The sequence below is a fragment of the Leucoraja erinacea genome, chromosome 16 (genome assembly GCF_028641065.1).
Source record: "Leucoraja erinacea ecotype New England chromosome 16, Leri_hhj_1, whole genome shotgun sequence".
Taxonomy (NCBI): Eukaryota; Metazoa; Chordata; class Chondrichthyes; order Rajiformes; family Rajidae; genus Leucoraja; species Leucoraja erinaceus.
The window spans coordinates 31,475,918-31,498,805 of NC_073392.1; the positions used below are offsets into that span (position 1 = coordinate 31,475,918).

The 22,888-nt window shown below is 45.6% G+C and overlaps 1 protein-coding gene across 1 annotated transcript in view; it reads left to right on the top strand.

Annotated features, from left to right (window-relative positions):
• The first annotated feature begins 18,486 nt into the window (after window positions 1-18,486).
• gnat1 (guanine nucleotide binding protein (G protein), alpha transducing activity polypeptide 1) overlaps window positions 18,487-22,888 on the top strand; it is a 65,496-nt gene continuing 61,094 nt past the window's right edge. Inside the window, exon 1 of the mRNA XM_055648062.1 lies at window positions 18,487-19,262. Coding sequence (XP_055504037.1) covers window positions 18,935-19,262 — 328 coding nt within the window. The 5' untranslated portion in view covers window positions 18,487-18,934. The remainder of the gene's footprint in view (window positions 19,263-22,888) is intronic.

Consider the following 22,888-nt stretch of genomic DNA (forward strand, 5'->3'; position numbering starts at 1 on the left):
AAACTGTCACGTTTGGGAAGTTCATTTGATCAGGGCGTCGTACAGCCCACAAGCCAACATCTGCAGAACACTCAAAACTGCCATATCTGGATATGACTGTAGAACGCAGTGGTACAACTGGTAGAACACAATGGTACAGCTCACAGCAGAGACTTGGCTTCAATACTGACATCGAGTGCTGCCGGTGTGGAGTTTGCATGTTCGCCCTGTGACCACTTGGGTTTCCTCCAGATGCTCCGGTTTCCTTCGACGTCCGGAAGATGAGTTTGCAGGTTAATTGGCCTCTATAAATTGTCCCTCGTGTGTAGGGAGTGATGAGAAAGTATGATCACATAAAACTAGGGTGGACGGACGAATGATGGTTGGCGTGGTGTCTGTGGGCCGAATGGTCTGTTTCCGCGCTGTATCTCTAAAGTAAACTAAACTTTAGTTTATCCTACATGCTCTGGACATTTTTTTACAAGAGCCAATTAACTTACAAACTTGCACATCTTTGGAATGTGAGAAGAAACTGGAGCAACGGCAAAAACCACACAAGGTCACGGGGAGAACGTGCAAACTCCATACAGGCAGCACTCGCAGTCAGGATTGAACCCGGATCTCTGACGCAGTAAGGCAGCAACTCTACCGCTACGCCACCATGCCATCTTTTGTCTTTTGGGTTAATCCTTCAGTTAATGAAGATCTCAGGCTTTACCTTTGCGACACTGTGCCGCCCTCAACAGCACCCGTAGGGAGGATTGAACCTGGGTCTATGGCGCTGTGCAACCCCAATCACTGAAAGCCCAGTAGCCTGAACACTGTGAGACTATATCATGCTCCTGGTTTCCCCAGGCCAGGGGCTCCCAACCAGCCATGTGGTTGCTCACATTGAAGGAGTGATGAAAGTCATCCTGAGCAGTCTCCGCCTACCTGGTGGTGGATTTCTGAGATGGGCTCATGAAGGGTTAGACACTAATACATTTTCAACCTTATTGTCCATTGCTTGGAATAACACGGGGAGCAGAAGTTGTGAGATCTGATGAAAATACGTTTTGGTCATCCTGTTGCAGGAAAGATGTTGTTAAGCTGAAAAGTGTACAGAAAATATTTACCAGGAAGTTGTCAGTACTTGAGTGCCTGAGCTATAGGGAGAGGTTGAGCAGGCTAGGACTTTATTCCTTGGAGCACAGGTGGATAAGAGATGATGTTATAGAGGTGCATAAGATCATGAGAGGAATAGATTGGGTAAATGTACAGAAAGTTTTACCCAGCATAGGGGAATCGAGAACGAGAGGACATCGGCTTAAGGTGAGGGGGGGGAAAGATTTAATGGGAACTTGAGGGGTAATACCATTACACAAAGGGTTGTAGGTGTATGGAACAAGCTGCTGGTGGTGGTTATTGAGGCAGGTGCTATCTCAACACTAAATAGGTGCATGGATAGAATATGATTAGCGGGATATGGGCCCAACATAGATAGGTGAGATAAGTGTAGATGGGGCACGTTGGTCATTGTGGGCAAAGTGGGCAGCAGGGCCTGCTTCCACGTTGTATGACTCTATGACATGACTACTACCCTCACTAAACAAATATAGCGCTGTGTTGGTGAAACAATTTATAATTTAACAGCTGGAGAATTCAATATTTGTGGAATCCTTGTCTTCAATTACTCAATTTGGATTATGCTACATACACCTTGCGCATTTCAAGGCTAATCCTTCTAAATATGTGCTTTCATAGCACAGGGCGCTCAAAGCAACTGGAGACCACAAAATATTCCCAGCGAAATATTATTGGACAAGGAGCTTACAAAAAACAACGACATGTTTTGACAGCAGGAGGTAAAAAGTAAACTAGTTTACAAAGGCACTCAACCATTCATTGCCAAAAATATGACCAAGCAAAATAAGCATACAAAATATATCAAAGGGCAACCTTGTCCCTGGTCTCAAGGATTAATATTCAATACCTGTTTACAAAAACATATTAGCCAACTCATACGTCAGACCCTGAAATCAGAATAGGGCAGGATCACCATTTATCATGTAAAATGAAGCAAAGTTCTACTGGAAAACTAATATGTGATGAGAGTGGGGAAAGCTTAGAGATGTGAAGAGGTTGTGAATAAGGTAGCATACGGCACCACCATCACCCTCCGCCTATACTTGCTTCTGATTCCCATCGACACTTCGTTATAACTCCTTCCACTTGCAATCTCTGCAACTTACACGGACATCGCAAATTCCACTAAACTTCCACTTCACTGGTCCTTCGGCATTTCTCATCTCATAAGGTCATAGGGAGTAGGAGTAGAATTTGACCTTTCGGCCCATCAAGTCTACTCCGCCATTCAATCATGGCTGATCCATCTCTCCCTCCTAACCCCATTCTCCTTCCTGCCTTCTCTCCCATAACCTCTGACACCTGTACTAATGAAGAATCTATCTATCTCTGCCTTAAAAATATCCACCCACTTGGCCTCCACAGCCTTCTCTGGCAAAGAATTCCACTGATTCATTGTTGTTAGTTATGTCTTTATCAGCCCATATATTTCCTGGCTTTTCTTTCCTAGGTACCCTGTGTACCATCATTACCTTCTTTTCCATTTGCTTTGGCCAAAAAACAATCCCTTCAACCAGTTTAGTGTAGTGTGGTGTAGTGTAGTGTAGTGTAGTGTAGTGTAGTCTAGTCTAGTGTAGTGTGGTGTAGTGTAGTGTAGTGTAGTGTAGTGTAGTGTAGTGTAGTGTAGTGTAGTGTTGTGTAGTCTAGTGTAGTGTGGTGTAGTGTAGTGTAGTGTAGTGTAGTGTAGTGTAGTGTAGTGTAGTGTAGTGTAGTGTAGTGTAGTGTAGTGTAGTGTAGCGTAGTGTAGTGTAGTGTAGTGTAGTGTAGTGTAGTGTAGTGTAGTGTAGTGTAGTGTAGTGTAGTGTAGTGTAGTGTAGTGTAGTGTAGTGTAGTGTAGTGTAGTGTAGTGTAGTGTAGTGTAGTGTAGTGTAGTGTAGTGTAGTGTAGTGTAGTGTAGTGTAGTGTAGTGTAGTGTAGTGTAGTGTAGTGTAGTGTAGTGTAGTGTAGTGTAGTGTAGTGTAGTGTAGTGTAGTCTAGTGTAGTGTAGTGTAGTGTAGTGTAGTGTAGTGTAGTGTAGTGTAGTGTAGTGTAGTGTAGTGTAGTGTAGTGTAGTGTAGTGTAGTGTAGTGTAGTGTAGTGTAGTGTAGTGTAGTCTAGTGTAGTGTAGTGTAGTCTAGTGTAGTCTAGTGTAGTGTAGTCTAGTGTAGTGTAGTGTAGTGTAGTGTAGTGTAGTGTAGTGTAGTGTAGTGTAGTGTAGTGTAGTGTAGTGTAGTGTAGTGTAGTGTAGTGTAGTGTAGTGTAGTGTAGTGTAGTGTAGTGTAGTGTCGTGTGTAGAGTGTAGTGTAGTGTAGTAGTAGTGTAGTCTAGTGTAGTCTAGTGTAGTGTAGTCTAGTGTAGTGTAGTGTAGTGTAGTGTAGTGTAGTGTAGTAGTGTAGTAGTAGTGTAGTGTAGTGTAGTGTAGTGTAGTGTAGTGTAGTGTAGTAGTCTAGTGTAGTGTAGTCTAGTGTAGTGTAGTGTAGTGTAGTGTAGTCTAGTGTAGTGTAGTGTAGTGTAGTCTAGTGTAGTCTAGTCTAGTGTAGTTTAGTTTAATTTAGTTTAGCTTAGATTAGCTTTGTTTACTTTAGTTTACTTTAGTTTTGTTCAGTGTAGTTTAGAGATACAGCATGGAAATAGTCCATTCAGCCCATCGAGTCTCCACCAACCAATGATTACCCATACACCAGTGCTATCCTACACATTAGGGGCAATTTAATTGAAGCCTATTAACCTACACACCTGCACATCTTTGGAGTGTGGGAGGAAACCAAGGCATCGCACAGTCATAGGGAGAATGTACAAACTCTGTACAGACATCACCTTTTAATATAATATATATTATAATATTTTGTTCTAGTAGGGAGGCTGGTAGAGTTGTCTGTGTGGAGCTTACACGTTCTCCCTGTCGCCCCATGGATTTCATCCAAGTGCTCTGGTTTCCCCCTGCATCCCCAAGGTCACCTGGGTTTGTAGGTTAATTGGCCTCTGCATATTGTCCCTGGTGTGGAGGGAATGGATGAAACAGTGGAATAACACAGAACTAGTGTGAACGGGTGATCAATGGTAGGAGCGGACTCAATGGGCCGAAGGGCATGTTTCCATCCCGTGCCTCTAAACTAAACTAAATTAAAACAATACAAATATACTCCCAGTGAAAAGATCAGTGATGTTGATGGATGAGCAGGAGAAAGAGGAATCACAACGTCCTGATCTTTTAATTTATCAAATTATATTTGACCGAATTACAATATTTTTACCTGCCTCTGCTCCACATCCTTCAGCACCTGACCTCAGAAAATAATTTCAAGTGAACCAAATTCTTGGCAATGCCTGCTCACCTTCAGACATTATGACAGGAGACACATGTCTTGGTCATATCTTAAATAAACCCATCCAAACCTGGTCAATGTGTGAAGCACAGATGAACACTAAAGTGGGTCGGGATCTTTCAGGTCGGGATCTTTCTTCAGACTGAAGAATAATCCTGATCCGAAATGTTACCTATCCATGTTTTCCAGAGCTAGGCACAAAGTGCTGGAGTATCTCGGCGGGTCAGGCAGCATCTCTGGAGAAAAAAGATGGGTGACGTTTTGGGTTGGAACTCTTCTTCAGACTCAGCATCTCCAGAGATGCTGCCTGATCCACTGAGTTACTCCAGCAGTTTTGTGTCTTTTTTTGTGTTAACCAGCATCTGCAGTTCCTTGTGTCTCCATCACTATAATACAGTTAGGCAACTGCTTGGAGCTGTGTAATTAATGGATCAGAAACGATTGCAGGCTGCACCATGCAAAGCGACCTCAGAGAAGGCAGCAGGGGCCTTGTGCCAAACTTAACAAGGGGAAGAGAACACAATTGAAAACATATTTAAAATAACTCCCAACACTCCACAGGTAACATATGGTAAATTACTAACTGTTGAAACTGCAAACTTACAGTATGATTCATGATATAATGACACCCTAAGCAACTTAAAAGTATATACAAATCTTTACAGTATCACCACCAGGAGTGACGTTCACTTACACAGGGCTGCCAACTCTCATGCTTTGAGCGTGACACTCACGCATTTCAGCCAATTCTCACGCCCTCACGCTGAAGACAGAATTCTCACGCTGACTTCAGTCCCTGCACAGCAAAGATCCTATAGTGGAGCTGCATAGCAGAGCTATAGGATCTTTGCTGCACAGTTTGTCTCTTTGCGCCACATGACAGCGATCTATCTGCACGGATTGGGGAAGCGCGTCGGTCCCGGGCAGCGGGTGTCAGCGCTTTTGTGCGCCGTCTGCGAGCGCTGCGCTTCCGGCTGCCGCGGCAACCTCGCTCCCTCCCTCCCTCCTGCCCTTCAACTCACACGGCAGCGCCAGCGCCGCCAATCCACGCTACACCGTGCCCGCCAGACTCCCCATTGGGCGGCCGGGGAAAGAGAGGGAGGGGAGAAAGAGAGAGAGAGAAAGAAAAAAAGGGAGGGATGGAGGCAAAGAGAGACAGGGGGAGGGAATGGAGTAATGGATTGAAGGAAGGGAAGAAGAAAGGGGAGAAAGAGGAAGTGTGAGGAAAAAGAGCGAGGGTGAGGAAAGAGCGTGAGGGGAGGAAAGAGAGAGGAACGGGGGGAGGAAAGAGGGAGGGAGGGGGAGGATGGAGGGGGGGAAGGAAAGGTGTGTGTGTGTGTCTGTTTCCCTGTGTGAGTCTCCTTGTGTGTGGGTGCGTGTCTCTGTGTGTCTCCCTGTTTGTGTGTGTGTCTACCCGTGTGTCTGTATCTCCCTGTGTGTGTGTGTGTGTGTCCCTGTGTGTGTGTGTCCCTGTGTGTGTGTGTGTCTGTGTCCCTGTGTGTGTGTGTGTGTGTCTCCCCTGTGTGTGTGTGTGTGTGTGTGTGTCTTCCTTTGTGTATGTGTCTCCCTGTGTGTCTGTTGTCACATCCTGGCCTTAGACAGGGCTGCCAACTCAAACGCTTTGAGCGTGAGAGTCACGCATTTCAGCCAATTCTCACGCTGATGACAGAATGTCTTCAGTCCCTGCACAGTTTGTCTTTTTGCGCCGTATCACAACGATCTGTGCAGTCTGGGGAAACGCGTCAGTTGGCGGCTGTGAGTGACGTTGCATCTCTTCTCTTCTCTTCTTTCTTGGTTGGATGTGCAGCCGCCGACAACATGAAGCAGCCGGAGATAAAACTAACCAGGTGAATCGGTTGTAAAACATGGGGAGGACCACAATGGGGCCAAACATCTAGGACGGGGTTCGGCAACCTACGGGACACGGGCTGAATCCGGCCCATAACCCGAAAAACCACGTTTTTTTTCAATTCGTTTTTGCAGGGTCGGGGCAGGCGAACCGACGTGAGAACTGCAGCCAGTCCCTGCGACGCAAGCTGATCTGGGAACGGCAGCCAGTCCCTGGGCACGCAGAATGCCAACTTGATCATTATGGACAAATTGGGCCAGCCACGTACATGTTGTATAACTCTGACTCTATCAAGATCTGAATGGACTTAGAATGACCATTTAAGCAAAATTGCCCCCACTTTCCCCATTTTGATTCTTGAGATTAATATCCCTTTGCTCTGTTAACAGCGTTAAAGTACTTATGAGGTAGAGTCAGGAAAGGGAACATGTTATTTCTTTTTAGTTTGCTTTAATTTGTTAGTTGATTGTTTGTCGAGTGCCATCATTTCTGAAATGGTCTTAAAGTAACTTAACTGTTATAAAGCAGTAATAAGTGATTTTTGTCCAAACAATTGGAACTTGCATAAAATGTTTGCATTATTAGCAGGACTGCCAACTCTCACACATTGAGCGTGGGACTCACGCATTTCACAAAATTCTTATGCTCTCACGCTGATCACAAAATTTCTCACGCTTAAATATCTGCGGGCGCTGAAAGTTCAAAATAAAGCAAAAATTGTTTTAGAGGTGAGTAAAAACGATGAGGGGAATATCAGGTGAATGCATTAGGTATGTTGCAAAACCTACCTGAATCGTCGCTGAGAATCTGCCTAAGCCCGTGTGCGCGATTTTGGCGCTGTTTAGAGGGGGCGGGTTTAAAACGCGATTTATATATATGTTCCAATCGAAGATGTTCAGCCTAGTAAATCATTAACGAAAAATCGCTGAAAGACCCCGTCGCAAAAGGTATTATTAGTTTTATAGGCCTCGAATAATAGTTATAATAGTTTTAAAATCACTCTCTCAACCCGCGACCTCTCGCAGCCCCAGGGATTTATAAAGCAAACAATTAAAGGTATGTACCTTATTTTTACATTAAAAGGGGCTTCTTAAGACCCCTTTATACAAAGTTTACTATAGCGAGTAGTTCATTTTGGGCTCTTTATATCCCGCAGCATTTTTCTGGGCATTTGAGGGCACAAATCCAGCGCAATGTGAACGTTCTAAACCAGCGCGTTCACAGGAACCCACTAGAAAGCTGATTTAAAATGGACTTTAATTTACAGCAATTGAACACTAAATTCCTTCCATTTGGCCTATAAATTGATGTAAATGAGATTTAAAAATCATGTTTTATTGTGAATTATTTGTGAATATTATTTGGACACTTAGGCTATTTAAAAATGTTAATCATTTATTAAGAAATGGATGGATGTTTAGATCTAGTAATTGAAGTTTGAAATTAGCTACAAGTGGGTAACTAACTAATTATATGCTTTAATTTCAGGTCATCCAAGTAAGATTATTTTATATTTGTTTCAGAATGGTTCAATCTATGATAACTGAAAAATTCATTCAGTTCTCTTAATTTTTAAGAAGGTTATGGGCTTTTGACTGTCCATGATCACAACTTTTTTGTTATGTCCATAGAAAATCAATAGGGAACAAGATACTAATTTCCGAGTATGCAAATGGCCATAACATTTTTATTACTTGAGATATCCGGTAGGCGGCGCGGCTCTGGCCAGCAGCGGCCTCTGCAGTCTGTCCGCGTTTTTATTATTTTCTGTCTGTGTTTCAATGTAGTTTTTGTTATTTTTTTGTTGGGGTGTGTGTGTGAGGGGGTGGGGGGGGAAACTTTTTAAATCTCTCCCTGCACTGGAGACCCGACCTTTTCTCGTCGGGTTTCCATTGTCGTTGAGGCCGCAACGAGGAGCGGCCTCCAACAGGAGGAGCCGGGGACTCTGGTGCTACTCACCGTCGCCGTCGCGGGGCTGGCCGAGTCCGGAGCGGTGGAGGAGCGTTGCCGCTGCTGCTGCTGCTGCTGAGTCGGAGGCTGCTGCTGCGGGTCTACGGACAGCGACGCCGGGAGACCCGCGGCTCCCTGGAGAGAGACCGCTTTTCGGGGCTTCTGCAACGGCGAATTCTCCCGCCCGAGTGCGGGGTCGAAGAGCTCCTGGAGCGGGGCCTAACACCATTGCCCCGCGCGGCTGGAACGGCCGCGGGACTTTACGAGCGCACACCGGGGGCTCCAACACCAAGACCCGGTGTGCGACCTCGCACCACCCGGCGTGGCTTCAATGGCCGCGGGACAATCGCCATCGCCAGCCGGGGGCTTTGACTTTGACTCTGACATCGGGGGGGGGGAGAGTGCAGTGGAGAGATAAGTTTTTTTTGGCCTTCCATCACAGCTATGTGATGGATGTTTATGTAAAATGTAATTATGTTGTGTCTGGGTCTATTTGTGTGTAATGTATGGCTGCAGAAACGGCATTTCGTTTGGACCTCTAGGGGTCCAAATTACAATTAAATTGACTCTTGACTCTTGACTCTTGATATGAAAGTGAATTAGGTGTCAAATTAAACTTCTTTTTATGCTTTATCTGATGGGATAAATTGCAGACTTGATTTTTTAAATCTCAAAATTTTGTAACATTGCTAAATGCATAGTTGCTGGGGGGGCAGTGTTAGCTGTGAGGAGGATGCTAAGGTGCCCTCTCCAACACCGAACGGTCCGTCCTCAACAGAGGTCTTACCTTTGTCCCCCTCCGTCCCCACCTCAATGAATTCCGCGCACACCACGACTTGGAGCGCTTCTACCGTCGCCTCCGCCTCACAGCTTTCTTCCATGGGAAGGAGTCCTCGCCCCCCACTGATGACCCCTTTTCCCGTCTCCAACGCACCCCCTCCTCGTGGAACCCCCCTCGTGGCCAATTTCCGGCTTTAGAACTTTTTATCAATAACTGCCGTCGCGACATCAACCGCCTCAACTTCTCCACTCCCCTGTCTCACTCCAATCTCTCACCACAGGAACGCTCTGCCATCGACTCACTACGCAACAACCCAGATTTGGTTATCAAACCCGCTGACAAGGGAGGTGCCGTGGTAGTCTGGCGCGCCGATCTCTACAAAGCTGAGGCCACGCGCCAACTATCGGACACCTCCTCCTACTTACCCCTGGACCATGACCCCACTGACGAGCACCAGGCCACCATCTCCAGCACCATCACCAACTTCAACCACTCCAATGCCCTACCCGACCGAGCCTCCAACCTCATCGTTCCCCAGCCCCGCACAGCCCGATTTTACCTTCTCCCTAAAATCCACAAACCAGATTGTCCCGGAAGACCCATTGTCTCCGCCTGTTCGTGCCCCACCGAACTCATTTCCAAATACCTTGACTCCATCCTATCACCCTTGGTTAAATCCCTCCCTACCTATGTCCAAGACACCTCAGACACTCTCCGTCGTCTCCGCGCATTCAATTCTCTAGGCCCTCACCCCCTCATCTTCACCATGGACGTCCAATCACTATACACCTCCATCCCCCACCACGATGGTCTCACAGCCCTCCGGTTCTTCCTCGACCAGAGAAGCAACCCATACCCAGCCACTGACACTCTCCGCCGCCTAGCGGAGCTGGTCCTTACCCTCAATAACTTCGAGTTCGACTCCTCCCACTTCCTCCAAATACAAGGCGTAGCTATGGGCACACGCATGGGCCCCAGCTATGCCTGCCTATTTGTAGGTTACGTCGAACAATCCTTGTTCCATACATACCAGGGCCCCATCCCCAACCTCTACCTCCGCTACATCGACGACTGCTTTGGTGCCACCTCCTGCACCCGCACACAACTGACTGACTTCATCCACTTCACCACTAATTTCCACCCGGCACTGAAATACACCTGGACCATCTCCGACACTTCCCTACCATTCCTTGACCTCACTATCTCCATTGCAGGTGATAGACTTCTAACCGACATACACTATAAACCCACTGACTCCCATGGCTATCTGGACTACACTTCTTCCCACCCTGCTTCCTGTAAGGACTCCATCCCCTACTCCCAATTCCTCCGTCTACGCCGTATCTGCTCCACGGATGAGGCGTTCCACACCAGGACATCTGAAATGTCCTCACTATTCAGGGAACGGGGGTTCCCCTCCTCCACCATAAATGAGGCTCGCACCAGGGTCTCTTCCATACCCCGCAACACTGCTCTCTCTCCCCATCCCCGCACTCGCAACAAGGGCCGAGTCCCCCTAGTCCTCACCTTTCACCCCACCAGCCATCACATACAAAAAATAATCCTCCGTCAGTTTCGCCACCTCCAACGTGACCCCACTACTGGCCACATCTTCCCATCTCCCCCCATATCTGCCTTCCGCAAAGACCGCTCCCTCCATAACTCCCTTGTCAATTCTTCCCTTCCCTCTCGGTCCACCCCCTCCCCGGGCACTTTCCCTTGCGGCCGCAGCAGATGCAACACTTGTCCCTTTACCTCCCCCCTCAACTCCTTTCAGGGACCCAAGCAATCGTTCCAGGTGCGACAGAGGTTTACCTGCATCTCTTCCAACCTCATCTATTGCGTCCGCTGCTCTAGATGTCAGCAGATCTATATCGGTGAGACCAAGCGGAGGTTGGGCGATCGTTTCGCCGAACACCTCCGCTCGGTCCGCAATAACCTAGCTGACCTCCCGGTGGCTCAGCACTTCAACTCCCCCTCCCACTCCGTCTCTGACCTCTCTGTCCTGGGTCTCCTCCATGGCCACAGCGAGCAGCACCGGAAATTGGAGGAACAGCACCTCATATTCCGTTTGGGGAGTCTGCACCCCGGGGGCATGAACATCGACTTCTCCCAATTCTGTTAGTCCTTGCTGTCTCCTCCCCTTCCTCAGCTCCCCTGCTGTCTCCTCCCACCCTCCAGCCTTCCGGCTACTCCTCCTTTTCCCTTTCTTGTCCCCACCCACCCCCACCCCTGATCAGTCTGAAGAAGGGTTTCGGCCCGAAACGTTGCCTATTTCCTTCGCTCCATAGATGCTGCTGCACCCGCTGAGTTTCTCCAGCTTTTCTGTGTAACCTGCAAGGTGACTTGGATAGGCTGGGCGAGTGGGCAAATGTTTGGCAGATGCAGTATAATGTGGATAAATGTGAGGTTATCCATTTTGGTGGCAAAAACGGGAAAGCAGACTATTATCTAAATGGTGGCCGATTGGGAAAGGGGGAGATGCAACGAGACCTGGGTGTCAAATGGTATGGTATGTTAGCTTTCATAGCAAAAGGATTTGAGTATAGGAGCAGGGAGGTTCTACTGCAGTTGTACAGGGTCTTGGTGAGACCACACCTGGAGTATTGCGTACAGTTTTGGTCTCCAAATCTGAGGAAGGACATTATTGCCATAGAGGGAGTGCAGAGACGGTTCACCAGACTGATTCCTGGGATGTCAGGGCTGTCTTATGAAGAAAGACTGGATAGACTTGGTTTATACTCTCTAGAATTTAGGAGATTGAGAGGGGATCTTATAGAAACTTACAAAATTCTTAAGGGGTTGGACAGGCTAGATGCAGGAAGATTGTTTCCGATGTTAGGGAAGTCCAGGACAAGGGGTCACAGCTTAAGGATAAGAGGGAAATCCTTTAAAACCGAGATGAGAAGAACTTTTTTCACACAGAGAGTGGTGAATCTCTGGAACTCTCTGCCACAGAGGGTAGTTGAGGCCAGTTCATTGGCTATATTTAAGAGGGAGTTAGATGTGGCCCTTGTGGCTAAGGGGATCAGGGGGTATGGAGAGAAGGCAGGTACGGGATACTGAGTTGGATGATCAGTCATGATCATATTGAATGGCGGTGCAGGCTCGAAGGGCCGAATGGCCTACTCCTGCACCTAATTTCTATGTTTCTATGTTTCTATGTTTCTATAGTCTTTTTCCCAGGATATGTGATTCAAGCACTAGAGGGGGTCGGTTTAAAGCAGGGCTATCAAACTACCAGCACCAACCCGCCTCCCCCTTACTCCCTGAGGCACGGCACACACCTCCCACCCTCACCTCCAGCAGCTCTATGTCCGTCGACCGCTCTGTCCACACCCCATGGAGTTTCAACCCCGGCCCGGAGCCAGGAGTGGACCGGGTGAGTGTCTCTGGAGCCTCTATGGGAGGGGGAACACCCTCCTCCCACACCCTCCCCCCCACGGTCTCTACCCTCCCTCGCAATTTCTCACTCTCAACCCTCACCCAATGTCGGCAGCCCTGACTTACATCAAAGGCAGTGTACAAGAAACGTTCTCAATGTTCATCCAACACAATTGTACTGCCACTAAAATTAATTCCCTCCCCATCTCCAACATATGGGAAAACTGGACTCTGAACCACCTTTAATTCTGCTTCACAACACACATTTATTTGTGCAGAAACAAGGCACAGCAGATGCTAGTTTACAAAAACTGGAGTGCTGGATTGCTGGTGTAACTCAGCGGGTCAGGCAGCATCTCTGGAGAGAAGGAAGAGGTGACGATTTGGGTCAAGATTCAGAAGAAGGGCCCTGACCCGAAACGTCACCTATCCAGACTTCTGAAGAAAGTGACCCAACACTTCTCTTATCACCCGCTGAGTTATTCCAGCACTTTCTGTCTTTTTTTATGCATTTATTTACATCGCTGTGGTTGTGAAGGGAGCATAAATATACAAATGTTATTTCCTTTGATGTATAAGACAAAGGAATTATCTAATCGATATGTTTAGTACAATTGAAGCATCTACTGAGATTGATTACGCATTAAGTTAGTTTATTGCCACATGTAACGAGGTACAATGTGAAGCTTTTGTTGTGTGAGAATCAGTCAGTGGAAAGACAATACATGATTATGTATTCAGTCTGAAGAAGGGTTTCGGCCCGAAACGTTACCTATCTCCTTCGCTCCATAGATGCTGCTGCACCCGCTGAGTTTCTCCAGCTTTTTTGTGTACCTACATGATTATTACCTTTGTGGGATAGTGTATAACACAAAACACAATCCAAAAATTAAAAATAATATGTCTGAATACCAGAGACATTAAATCTAAACATATGTCTAAACAGTGGCACGGTGGCTTAACAGGAAAGTTGCTGCCTCATCACGCCAGAGACCTGGGTTCGATCCTGACTACGGGCGCTGTCTGTATGGAGTTTGTACATTCTCCCTGTGACCACATGGGTTTTCCCCAGATGCTCCGATTTCCTCCCACACTCCAAAGACGTACAGGTCTGTAGGTTGATTGGCTTCTGTAAATTGCCCCCCAGTGTGTAGGATAGAACTAGTGTACGGGTGATTGCTGGTCAGCAGGACTTGGTGGGCCAAAGGGCCTGTTTCTGCCCTGTATCTTTAAAGTCTGAAGTCTAAAGGGCCTGTCCCACGAGCATGCGACTGCATGCAGCAAGCGCGACCTAACGTGGTCACTTGAGCCGTAGGGCCTTGCGGGGCTGGTCCCACTTCGATCGCCGGAGCCATATGGAGTTGTGCGGAGCTGGTCCCGACATCGCTCGGGGCTCCGAAAAACTGACTGTCCAAATATTCCGCGCGGCAACCGCCTGCCTGCCCGCAGCCGCATTGAGGCCGTACGCACCGCCTCGATGGGCGCCGCGTCATGACGCTGTACGCCTAGCGCGAACTTCCCGCGGACTTCGCTCGAACTACACATCAACTTGTATGGGATCACTCGACCTCCGCACGGCCCCCGCTTCCGGTTTGGTCGCGCTTGCCGCATGCAGTCGCATGCTCGTGGGACAGACTCTTAAAGCTGTGGGACTGAGCACAAGAATTGGGATGTCATGTTACAGTTGTACAAAATATCGTTAGACTGCATTTGGAATAATACATGCAATTCTGGTTGCCATGGTACAGGAAGGGTGTGATCAAACTAGAGAGGGTGCAGGCAAGATTCACAATGATGCCACCTGGACTGGAGAGATGGGAGAGGCTGGGACTGGTTTTCCTGAAGTGAAGAAGTGCTAAGCAAAGATCATAGAGGTTTATTATCTTTGGTGCTGAGGGGTGTTCTTACAGAGGTTTATAACATTATGATCGGAGTAGATATGAATACTCACAGTCTTTTTCCCAGGGTAAGGGAGTCTAAAACTAGTGGGTATTGGTTTAAGATGATATGTGGAAGAATCTGTCAGAGGATGGTCAAAGCTCATACTCTCTCCACATTATATCTCGGTAAAATACTTGATTCATAAATGGCATAACAAAGGCTACACATCAATCCTGGTAAACAGTGCTATGTGCTTCATTAAAACACAGTGCTGGAGTAACTCAGCAGGTCAGTCTGAATCTCTGGAGGACCTGGTCAAGTGACATTTTGGCTCAGGAACTTTCTTCAGGTTGCAGATGGGCCCTGACTCAAAACGTTGCCTATCCATGCCCTCCAGAGATGCTGCCTGACCTGTTGAGTTACTCCAGCACTTTGTGATTTACTCAAGGTTCCAGCATCTGGAGTTCCATGTGTCTCCACAAGATAACTCATGGTTGGCATTGGGAAAATGGACAAAAGGGATCTTCTCTCTGCTGTATGATTCCATGCTGGTGAATCATGCATTCAGTGCCAACCAGATAAAGTGTCCTTTGAAACTTCTGGAACCTTCTAAGCCTGCTTGTGGCAGATTTAATTATTTACAACATGGCGAGATTTCATGTAGAAACGAAGAACTGCAGATACTGGTTTATATCAGGGATAGGCAGAAAGTGCTGGAGTGAATGGGGCTGTCCCACTGCGGTGACATAATCCGCGAGTTCAGACGAGTTTGCCCTAGACATACTCGCAGCGTGGTCGACATGAGGTCCTAGGAGGTCTTTGTAACTCTCCTTCATGCTCGAGAGTAGTCCCCGCGTACTCGAGGCCTCAGCTAGGTCGCGGAGTATTTATCAACATGTTGAAAAATGCCCGCGAGTAAAAAAAAGTTGCCATGGAAAAAAAATCAATATTTTGTTTACTCGTGGGTTTAGTCGAAGTAGGTCGTAGTAAGTCGGCATTTTATTCGTAAGTAATCGCGGATAGTCAAAGTTAATGGTGGATAGTCTGCAACATAGTCGAAGGAGGTCGAAGGAGATCGAAGGAGGTTGTCTTCACTCTCCATTATTCTGTGGCCAATTTTCCCGAAGCTAGTCTTCTACATAGTCGAAGGAGGTCTTCAACATGACATTTTTTCAAACTCTTCTAAACTCTTCTAAACTCACCAATTAGGTTGCCGCAGTGGGACAGCCCCTTAACTCAGTGCGTCAGGGAGCATCTCTGAAGAATGGGGTCCTGACCCTTCACTTATTCTCCAGAGATGCTGCCCTGACCCACTGAATTACTCCAGCACTTTGTGTCTATCTATGGTGAGATGTTGTCCTGTGTGCTGCCTCAGTACAGGATGTAATTGTGTGTCTGTGTTGGCATGCATGAAGAGATCTTTCCTAGGTTCCACTAAGTGATCAGTTGTCAAAATTATTGGCAGCCAACAATGGAGCTGGTATCTATCAGGATGAGTACTCCCTCAGTACCATACTCAGCCGCAATGGGTATCTTTAACAGGACCAGATGGATGTTCGACAATAAAAGACACAAAGTGCTGGAGTAACTCCGCGTGTCAGGCAGCATCCCTGGAGAACATGGACAGGTGATGTTTTAGGTTGAAGATACACACAAAATGCTGGAGTGACTCTGCAGGACAGGCAGCATCTCTGGAAAAAAGGAATGGGTGACGTTTCGGGTCAAGACCCCTCTTCAGAATTAGATTCAGGGGAAAGGGAAACCAGAGATATGAAAATGTACAAAGAACTAATGCATGAAAGGTATCAAAAGGAAAAGTATTTTACTTGTTTTAGGTCGGGACCCTTCTTCAGACTGATTGTGGTGGGTGGTGAGAAAGTGGGCTGGAAGAGAGAAGGGGAAGGACAAAGCCTGATGAGCAACAGTTTGATAGAGGCAGGGGAAGATGTTGATAATCAGTTGGTTAGACAAAGGATGTTGAAGCAATTTGCAACTTCATGAGTGTCGTTGCTTTTATTTAGAGATACAGCATAGAAACAGGCTAGGCCCACCCCGGACACTCCCTGTTTGAACTGTTGCCGTCAGGCAGACGGTACAGATCTACAAGGACAAGGACGAACAGACTAAAAAACAGTTTTTACCCCACTGCTATAAAATAACTAAATGTAGCCGCCAAGGAACGCAGGGGCGAGACAAACTAAGGGACTGTGGTACACTGTGAAATCGACAGAAGGATGGAGGGTTGGGTGTTTATGCGTGCTATTTTCATGATATTTATTTAGTTGTTTATCTTTTAATATTTTACCTTGTATGTATCGTTAGCTTTTAGAAATGTTTGAATGGTGCACTGACTGGCTGACATTTTTAAATTTTGTTGTACATGGCTCATGTTACAATGACAATAAAGAAACTATTCTATTCTATTCTAGTTGCTGTTTTCTACATTTAGATACATAGATACATAGAAAATAGGTGCAGGAGTAGGCCATTCGGCCCTTCGAGCCTGCACCGCCATTCAATCTGATCATCCAACTCAGTATCCCGTACCTGCCTTCTCTCCATAACCCCTGATCCCTTTAGCCACAAGGGCCACATCTAACTCCCTCTTAAATATAGCCAATGAACTGGCCTCAACTATCCTCTGTGGCAGAGAGTTCCGGAGATTCACCACTCTGTGTGTGAAAATTTGGGCAATAACCCTCTGAACATTCCTAGACATATATCTGTCTAAATGTCATTTAAAAGTAATTGTTCAGCTTCTATAGCAGCTCATTCCAGATGTGGACCAGTCTCCATGTGAAAATGTTGCCCTGTGGTCCCCCATAAATGTCTCCCCCATCACTTCAAGCATCTACGGTAGTTTTAGAATCATCTACCCTTGGAAAATGATGATGTCCATTCACTTTATCCATGCCCCTCATGATCTTGTAAACCTCAATCAGGTCACCCCACAGCCTCCTATGATCCAAAGTAAAACATCTCAAAATATCCACCCTCTCCCTACAATTCATGCCCGCAAGCCCGGGTAACATCCCGAGAAGGTCTTCTGCACCCTTTCCAACGTAATGACATCGTTCCTGTAGCTGGGCGGCACAGTACCCCATGTCTTCTTCTTGCTAATGGCGTGCACAGCCTAAAGTTGCAGGACAACTTGTTCTATTTGATCTTATTTGATTTTGCACGGCAGATTGATTGCATTCGTTGAAACAGGGCGGACCACGTGTTGGTTGCAATCTCCCACCCCAATACTCCACGTCCGGTCTCACCAACGGCTTGTACACCTGTACATGATGTCCCAACTGTTGTGCTTAATATCCTATCCAACGAAGGCACAGAAACCAAACGCCTTCTTCACCACGGTATTCACCTGACTCGACACGTCAGGAAAACTGTGCACCTGTACTCCTTCTATAGATCTTCCTATTCAATTATGCAGGGTAGGTTTGGGCAGAGTGCAAAGAACACTTGCCGAGTGCTTTATTTGTGGTTCAGTTCTTGCTCCTGAATCAGTCATGCGTGGATTTGAGCTACATTCTATTAACAGTAGCACAAAAATCTACGTTCACTCTCCTGCGCAACTCTGAGGGGACAACAGCACAATGATAGATCCAGACCTTTGGATGATCTATTAAACCAAGGAACTGCCTTCTCTTCCAGGTCTAAATAAATGATCCAATGGATCATTAACTAGTTAAGGCCTCAACTCAGCTTCCTCTGCTTGGATGGGATTGGGGTCAATCAAACTTGACAAGTTGTCTTGCAGAAGCTGTAATCACATCAGAGGGTTTTACACATTCTAAGCTGTGAACATAGCTATCAAATCTCTAAGGACAAGAGAGTGAGGCTGATATTGATTTCCTCCATTTGTCCGTGAGAGAGAAAAAAAGAAAGTAAAAAAAGCAAGATGGACAGAGGCAGAGAGACAGATCGTGAGACAGATAGAGGGATAGACAGAGAGAGTCAGAGAGTGGCAGGTGGAGAAAGAGAGAAAGAGGGAGACAGACAGAGAGACAGAGACAGGGAGACGGAGAAAGAGAGACAGAGAGAGAGACAGAGAGCAAAACAGACAGGGAGAGAGACAGAGAAAGACAGATAGTGAGGCAGAGAGAGATAGTCAGGAAGACTAAGAGAAAGACAAGTGGGAGACAGAGAAGGGCAGAGAGACAGAGACAGCGAGTCAGAGACAGAGACAGAGACAGAGACAGAGAGACAGAGACAGAGACAGAGACAGAGACAGAGACAGAGAGACAGAGACAGAGACTATTCTAATTATGATTCATCTCCAATGATGTGACTGCATCAAACTGTATCACAATCTAGAAAGGAATGTTGAAATGTCAACTAAGGAAAGACTTGCTTATTTTGCAAATCAGCCTAGTATCTCAATGATGTCCTACTAATATTACAAGCAACAATAATGAGAATAATTTCAATATGAACATAGATTTTCCAACTAAGTTCCTACAAGTAAGCCACCCACACACACACACAAACAGAGGATCCCTTGGGTATAATTCAGCCCAGACCTATTTCTGACTGCAGCAACAGCTTGGAGATTTAAGGATTTGCCTCCATTTGGCCCACAGCTTCAGCTGACGGTAGCAAGTCTATTAATTCCGTTGAACACACCATTCTCTATTCTGTCCTTGCCCTTGTCCCTGATTGGAATACAATCCTCACATGGCGTGCCCCAACTCAAAATCCCTCTCAGAAGTGCTGAATGGCAGATCTGGAGTTTATTCAGAGCCCGTGGTTGATCCCCATGCAGCTCCAGTGACGGCCTCCCTCCCTGGAGCAGGGACTCTGGCCACAGAAGAGAAAGCCGGGTCAGACTCACGCAGGGCGAGTGAGGCGAGTCTAATAGACGAAGGGGAGCAGCAGTTGCCGACTCTGGTTGTCGAAATGGGAGCAGGAGCCAGCGCTGAGGAGAAACATTCCAGGGAGCTGGAAAAGAAGCTGAAAGAAGATGCTGAGAAAGATGCGAGGACGGTGAAGCTTCTACTGCTGGGTGGGTAAACCAAGAGGCAAGGCCAAAGAAAGATGTCTTTGCCTTCGCATCTAGACATTGAGTTCAACGTATTGTTAAGGATAAATGTAGATGAAACTGCAACACCTCTGTGTTTGTGTAGCTGCCTAACCAGCCGCTGATAAGGAGTTACGTGCATAAAGGCTTTACTATGGAAGCTGATTAATGAAGACTGAAATCTCGTGCTCTCCTCTTACCTATTGTAAAAGATTACACAAGAGAAAATTAACTTAAACGAACACCTTTGGCAGAACGGTTCTATACGAAATGTGCTCCTTTCAATTCCTAAATATCACTTAATTGCACCTCCAACTATTAAATTAGTCATTTATTATACTGAAGCTCATAATGAGCATTCAATAGTCATTATGCTTTCCGTAATCAGACAATGAAAAGATCCCTTTTGCAATTAGTTTCAGCAAATGTTCCTGTATTACTCAATAAAACTCCTACTTACTGTGATTGAAATCCAGAGGAAGAATGACTATACAGTATTTGTTTATTTTATTGTCACATGTATGTTTATTGTTGCAAAGTGAAAGTTTTTATTTTAGTTTTCTTTAGTTTATTTTAGAGATACAGCACGGAAACAGGCCTGTCGGCCCAGCGAGTCCGCACCAAACATCCGCCCCGCACACTACACAGACAAGGGACAAGTTACAATTGTACAAAGCGTGTATGTCTTTGGAGTGTGAGATAAAACCAGAGATCCCGGAGAAAACCCATGCATGTCACAGGGAGAATGTATAAACTCTGTGTGTCAGGATCGAACCCAGGTCCCAGGCGCCTGTAAGGCAGCAACTCTACCGCTGCACCACCTTGCCGCCCATATTGCTTTAAAAGCACCTCGTACATCAATGAGAAATGAAGATCAGCCTGTGATCCTTAGCTGCCTCTGATGGCTCATCATTGAGTATTCTTAAAACATATCATGGCCACAATGTCTTGAACAGTTAACCCTGAGCTATCATTTGCTCCATTTATATTCGGGAACCTGTTTGCAGCCAATCACCATATCTAAGTATATGCCTTCACATAAGCACAGTGTAAAGATATAGAATAAATAATGGCCATTAGAGTTAATAAATCCCACATCCATGGCATCCTGCAGTAAGTACCATCTATTCTCCAGCACACTGGGCAAATTATTCAACCATTTGTCATTGTTGAACACGATCCAATAAAGAAGGTATTTTTTCCACAATGTGGGTCAGAGTTTAAAGTAAGTGACAACAATGAATTTACTTATTAACAGGGCAATCGGTTTAATATCTATTATTTTCTTTTGTCTATTATGCTTTCCTGAATGTCTTTTCAAAAGTATTTTGTAACCACTTTATTCAAGTTACTGCTTTCAATTCATTACAGTGGCCATCGATCACACAAGAGCCCTTTGTTACGTCTCGCTAGATATACCTTCATCTTGATATAACTTGCCAATGCGGTTCAACTAATATTTATTCTTCAACTTTTATCACAAAGGCCGATTATTATAGTCATGTGTGTGGAAGCTTTCTGTGAGGCAAAAAGAATGTGTTGTTCCCTTCATTGACTACATTTCAAAAATTACTTTCCTGGCTAAAAACTACTTTGAAGCATCATCAGGTCTGACATGGGTTATATAAATAAAGACTTTCCTTGTGAAAGACTTTGAAGACATCTCTGAACCAATTTTTAAATGGTTTCAGCTTCTCCAGCCTTCTGCTTAAGTGCATCTTTAAACTAATCAGTGTGTCTGAACTGTGTTGTGATGCATGGAATACTATGATCCAAACAGTGCCGGCTGATAAGAGAACTTTCTACCATACACTTCTGAGAATGTCTTACTTTTATGCAATGTTCACCCAACTTTCCGATCATCGTAGGATAGAGTTGCCATCTTATAATTTTTAATGACATAGAGGGTGGCCATTTGGCCCAATGATTCCATGTTGGCTCACAGGAGTACCATCCAATTAGTCCCAATTTGACCCTCTCCGTATTCCACCAAACCTCTGCACCTTATTCTCTCCCACACCTGCTAATCTTTGACCATTTCCCCCCCATTTACCTACATTAAGAGGCAGTTTACAGTCTTTAGAATGTGGGAGGAAACCAGAGGAAATGTAGACAATTGCAGAGAGAACGTGAAAACTCCGCACAGACAGCACCAGATGTCAAGACTGAAGCTGAGAGGTAGCAGCAATAACTGCCGCACCACTGCGTTGTCAGTGGGTAGAAACTCTTCCTATAAACACACAAATAAGTTATTTCTAGCACTCTATTTCATTTGAAGATAGACACAAAAAGCAGGAGTAACTCAGCGGGTCAGACAGCATCTCTGGAGAAAAGGAATAGGTTATGTCTCGGGACAAGACACTTCTTCAGACCTATTTCATCTATTCAATGTTCCTATATTGTCCTTTTGGAACAAGTGGATGAACACATTTCTTTTTTTCCTTGATATGTATATCCTTAATGTTAATTCTGGTTAAAGTTATTATTCTACTTGCATTTGCTGTTTTATACAATGGCAATTATTGCAGGCACACTAGCAACTCAATGTGCTTGTATCCATCTCATCAACTAGCTGATGTATATTAAAATACTATTAATCCATCAAAAGAGAAAAGATCCATATGTGTGCCCTGTATTTACATAACACCATTGCCGGCATCAGTTCCTTTCTTTATGTCCCAGTATTGTTTCAACATGTACTAAAATCGAAAAGGGAAAACATGATTTAAATTCATATAATGCCTTTTACAATACCGTGCCATCTGAATGGACAGAAAAGTATATGAAATACTTTGGACATGCAGTCATTATTGTAATGTGGGAATTCCAGACACCAATTTGTTCACAGCATTGAATCATTGAATCGTTTAAAGGCACAGCATGGAAACAGGCCCTTCGGTCCACTGAGTCCACATCAATCATCGATCACCCATTCCCACTAGTTCTATGTTATCCCACTTTCATATCCACTCCCTGCACACGAGAGGCAAATTACAGAGGCCAAGTAACCTACACACCCGCACTTTGAGATGTGGGAGGATTCCAGGCACCCGGAGAAAACCCACACAGACACAGGGAATACGTGCAAACTCCACGCAGACAGCACCCGAGATGAGGATTGAATCCAGATTCCGGATGCTGTGAGGTAGCTGCTCTAATCCTGCACCACTGTGCAGCCCTGCAGTGCAGGAATAATCAATTGTTGGTTGAGTGATTAATGTTAGCTCTGACACCATGGTAAAGTCTTCAGTTCCTGTAATTGAACAAGATAACAGTAATCAGAGAATGATTCTTGGACATATTTGGTTGATGACAGGCGAATCGTCTATTTATTGTATATATTCAGTGGAGCAATTCATCTGATACAGTCTTTAACTTATATGTCTTAATAATTGTTAAAGGCTATTGGTGCCAATCATTACATACCTGATTTTACTGCAGGTGAAGTACTTAGATATTCAATGCAGCGTGAACAATCGTTAGAGGTAATTCTAGATATCTACAGCTTAATGCCGCAGGAGATAAATTGATAGTGTATTCAAGATTAAGTTCATTGTTATCTAACCTGGATTGTGCACAGAATCATGAATCCTCTTAGTCATAGGAGTATT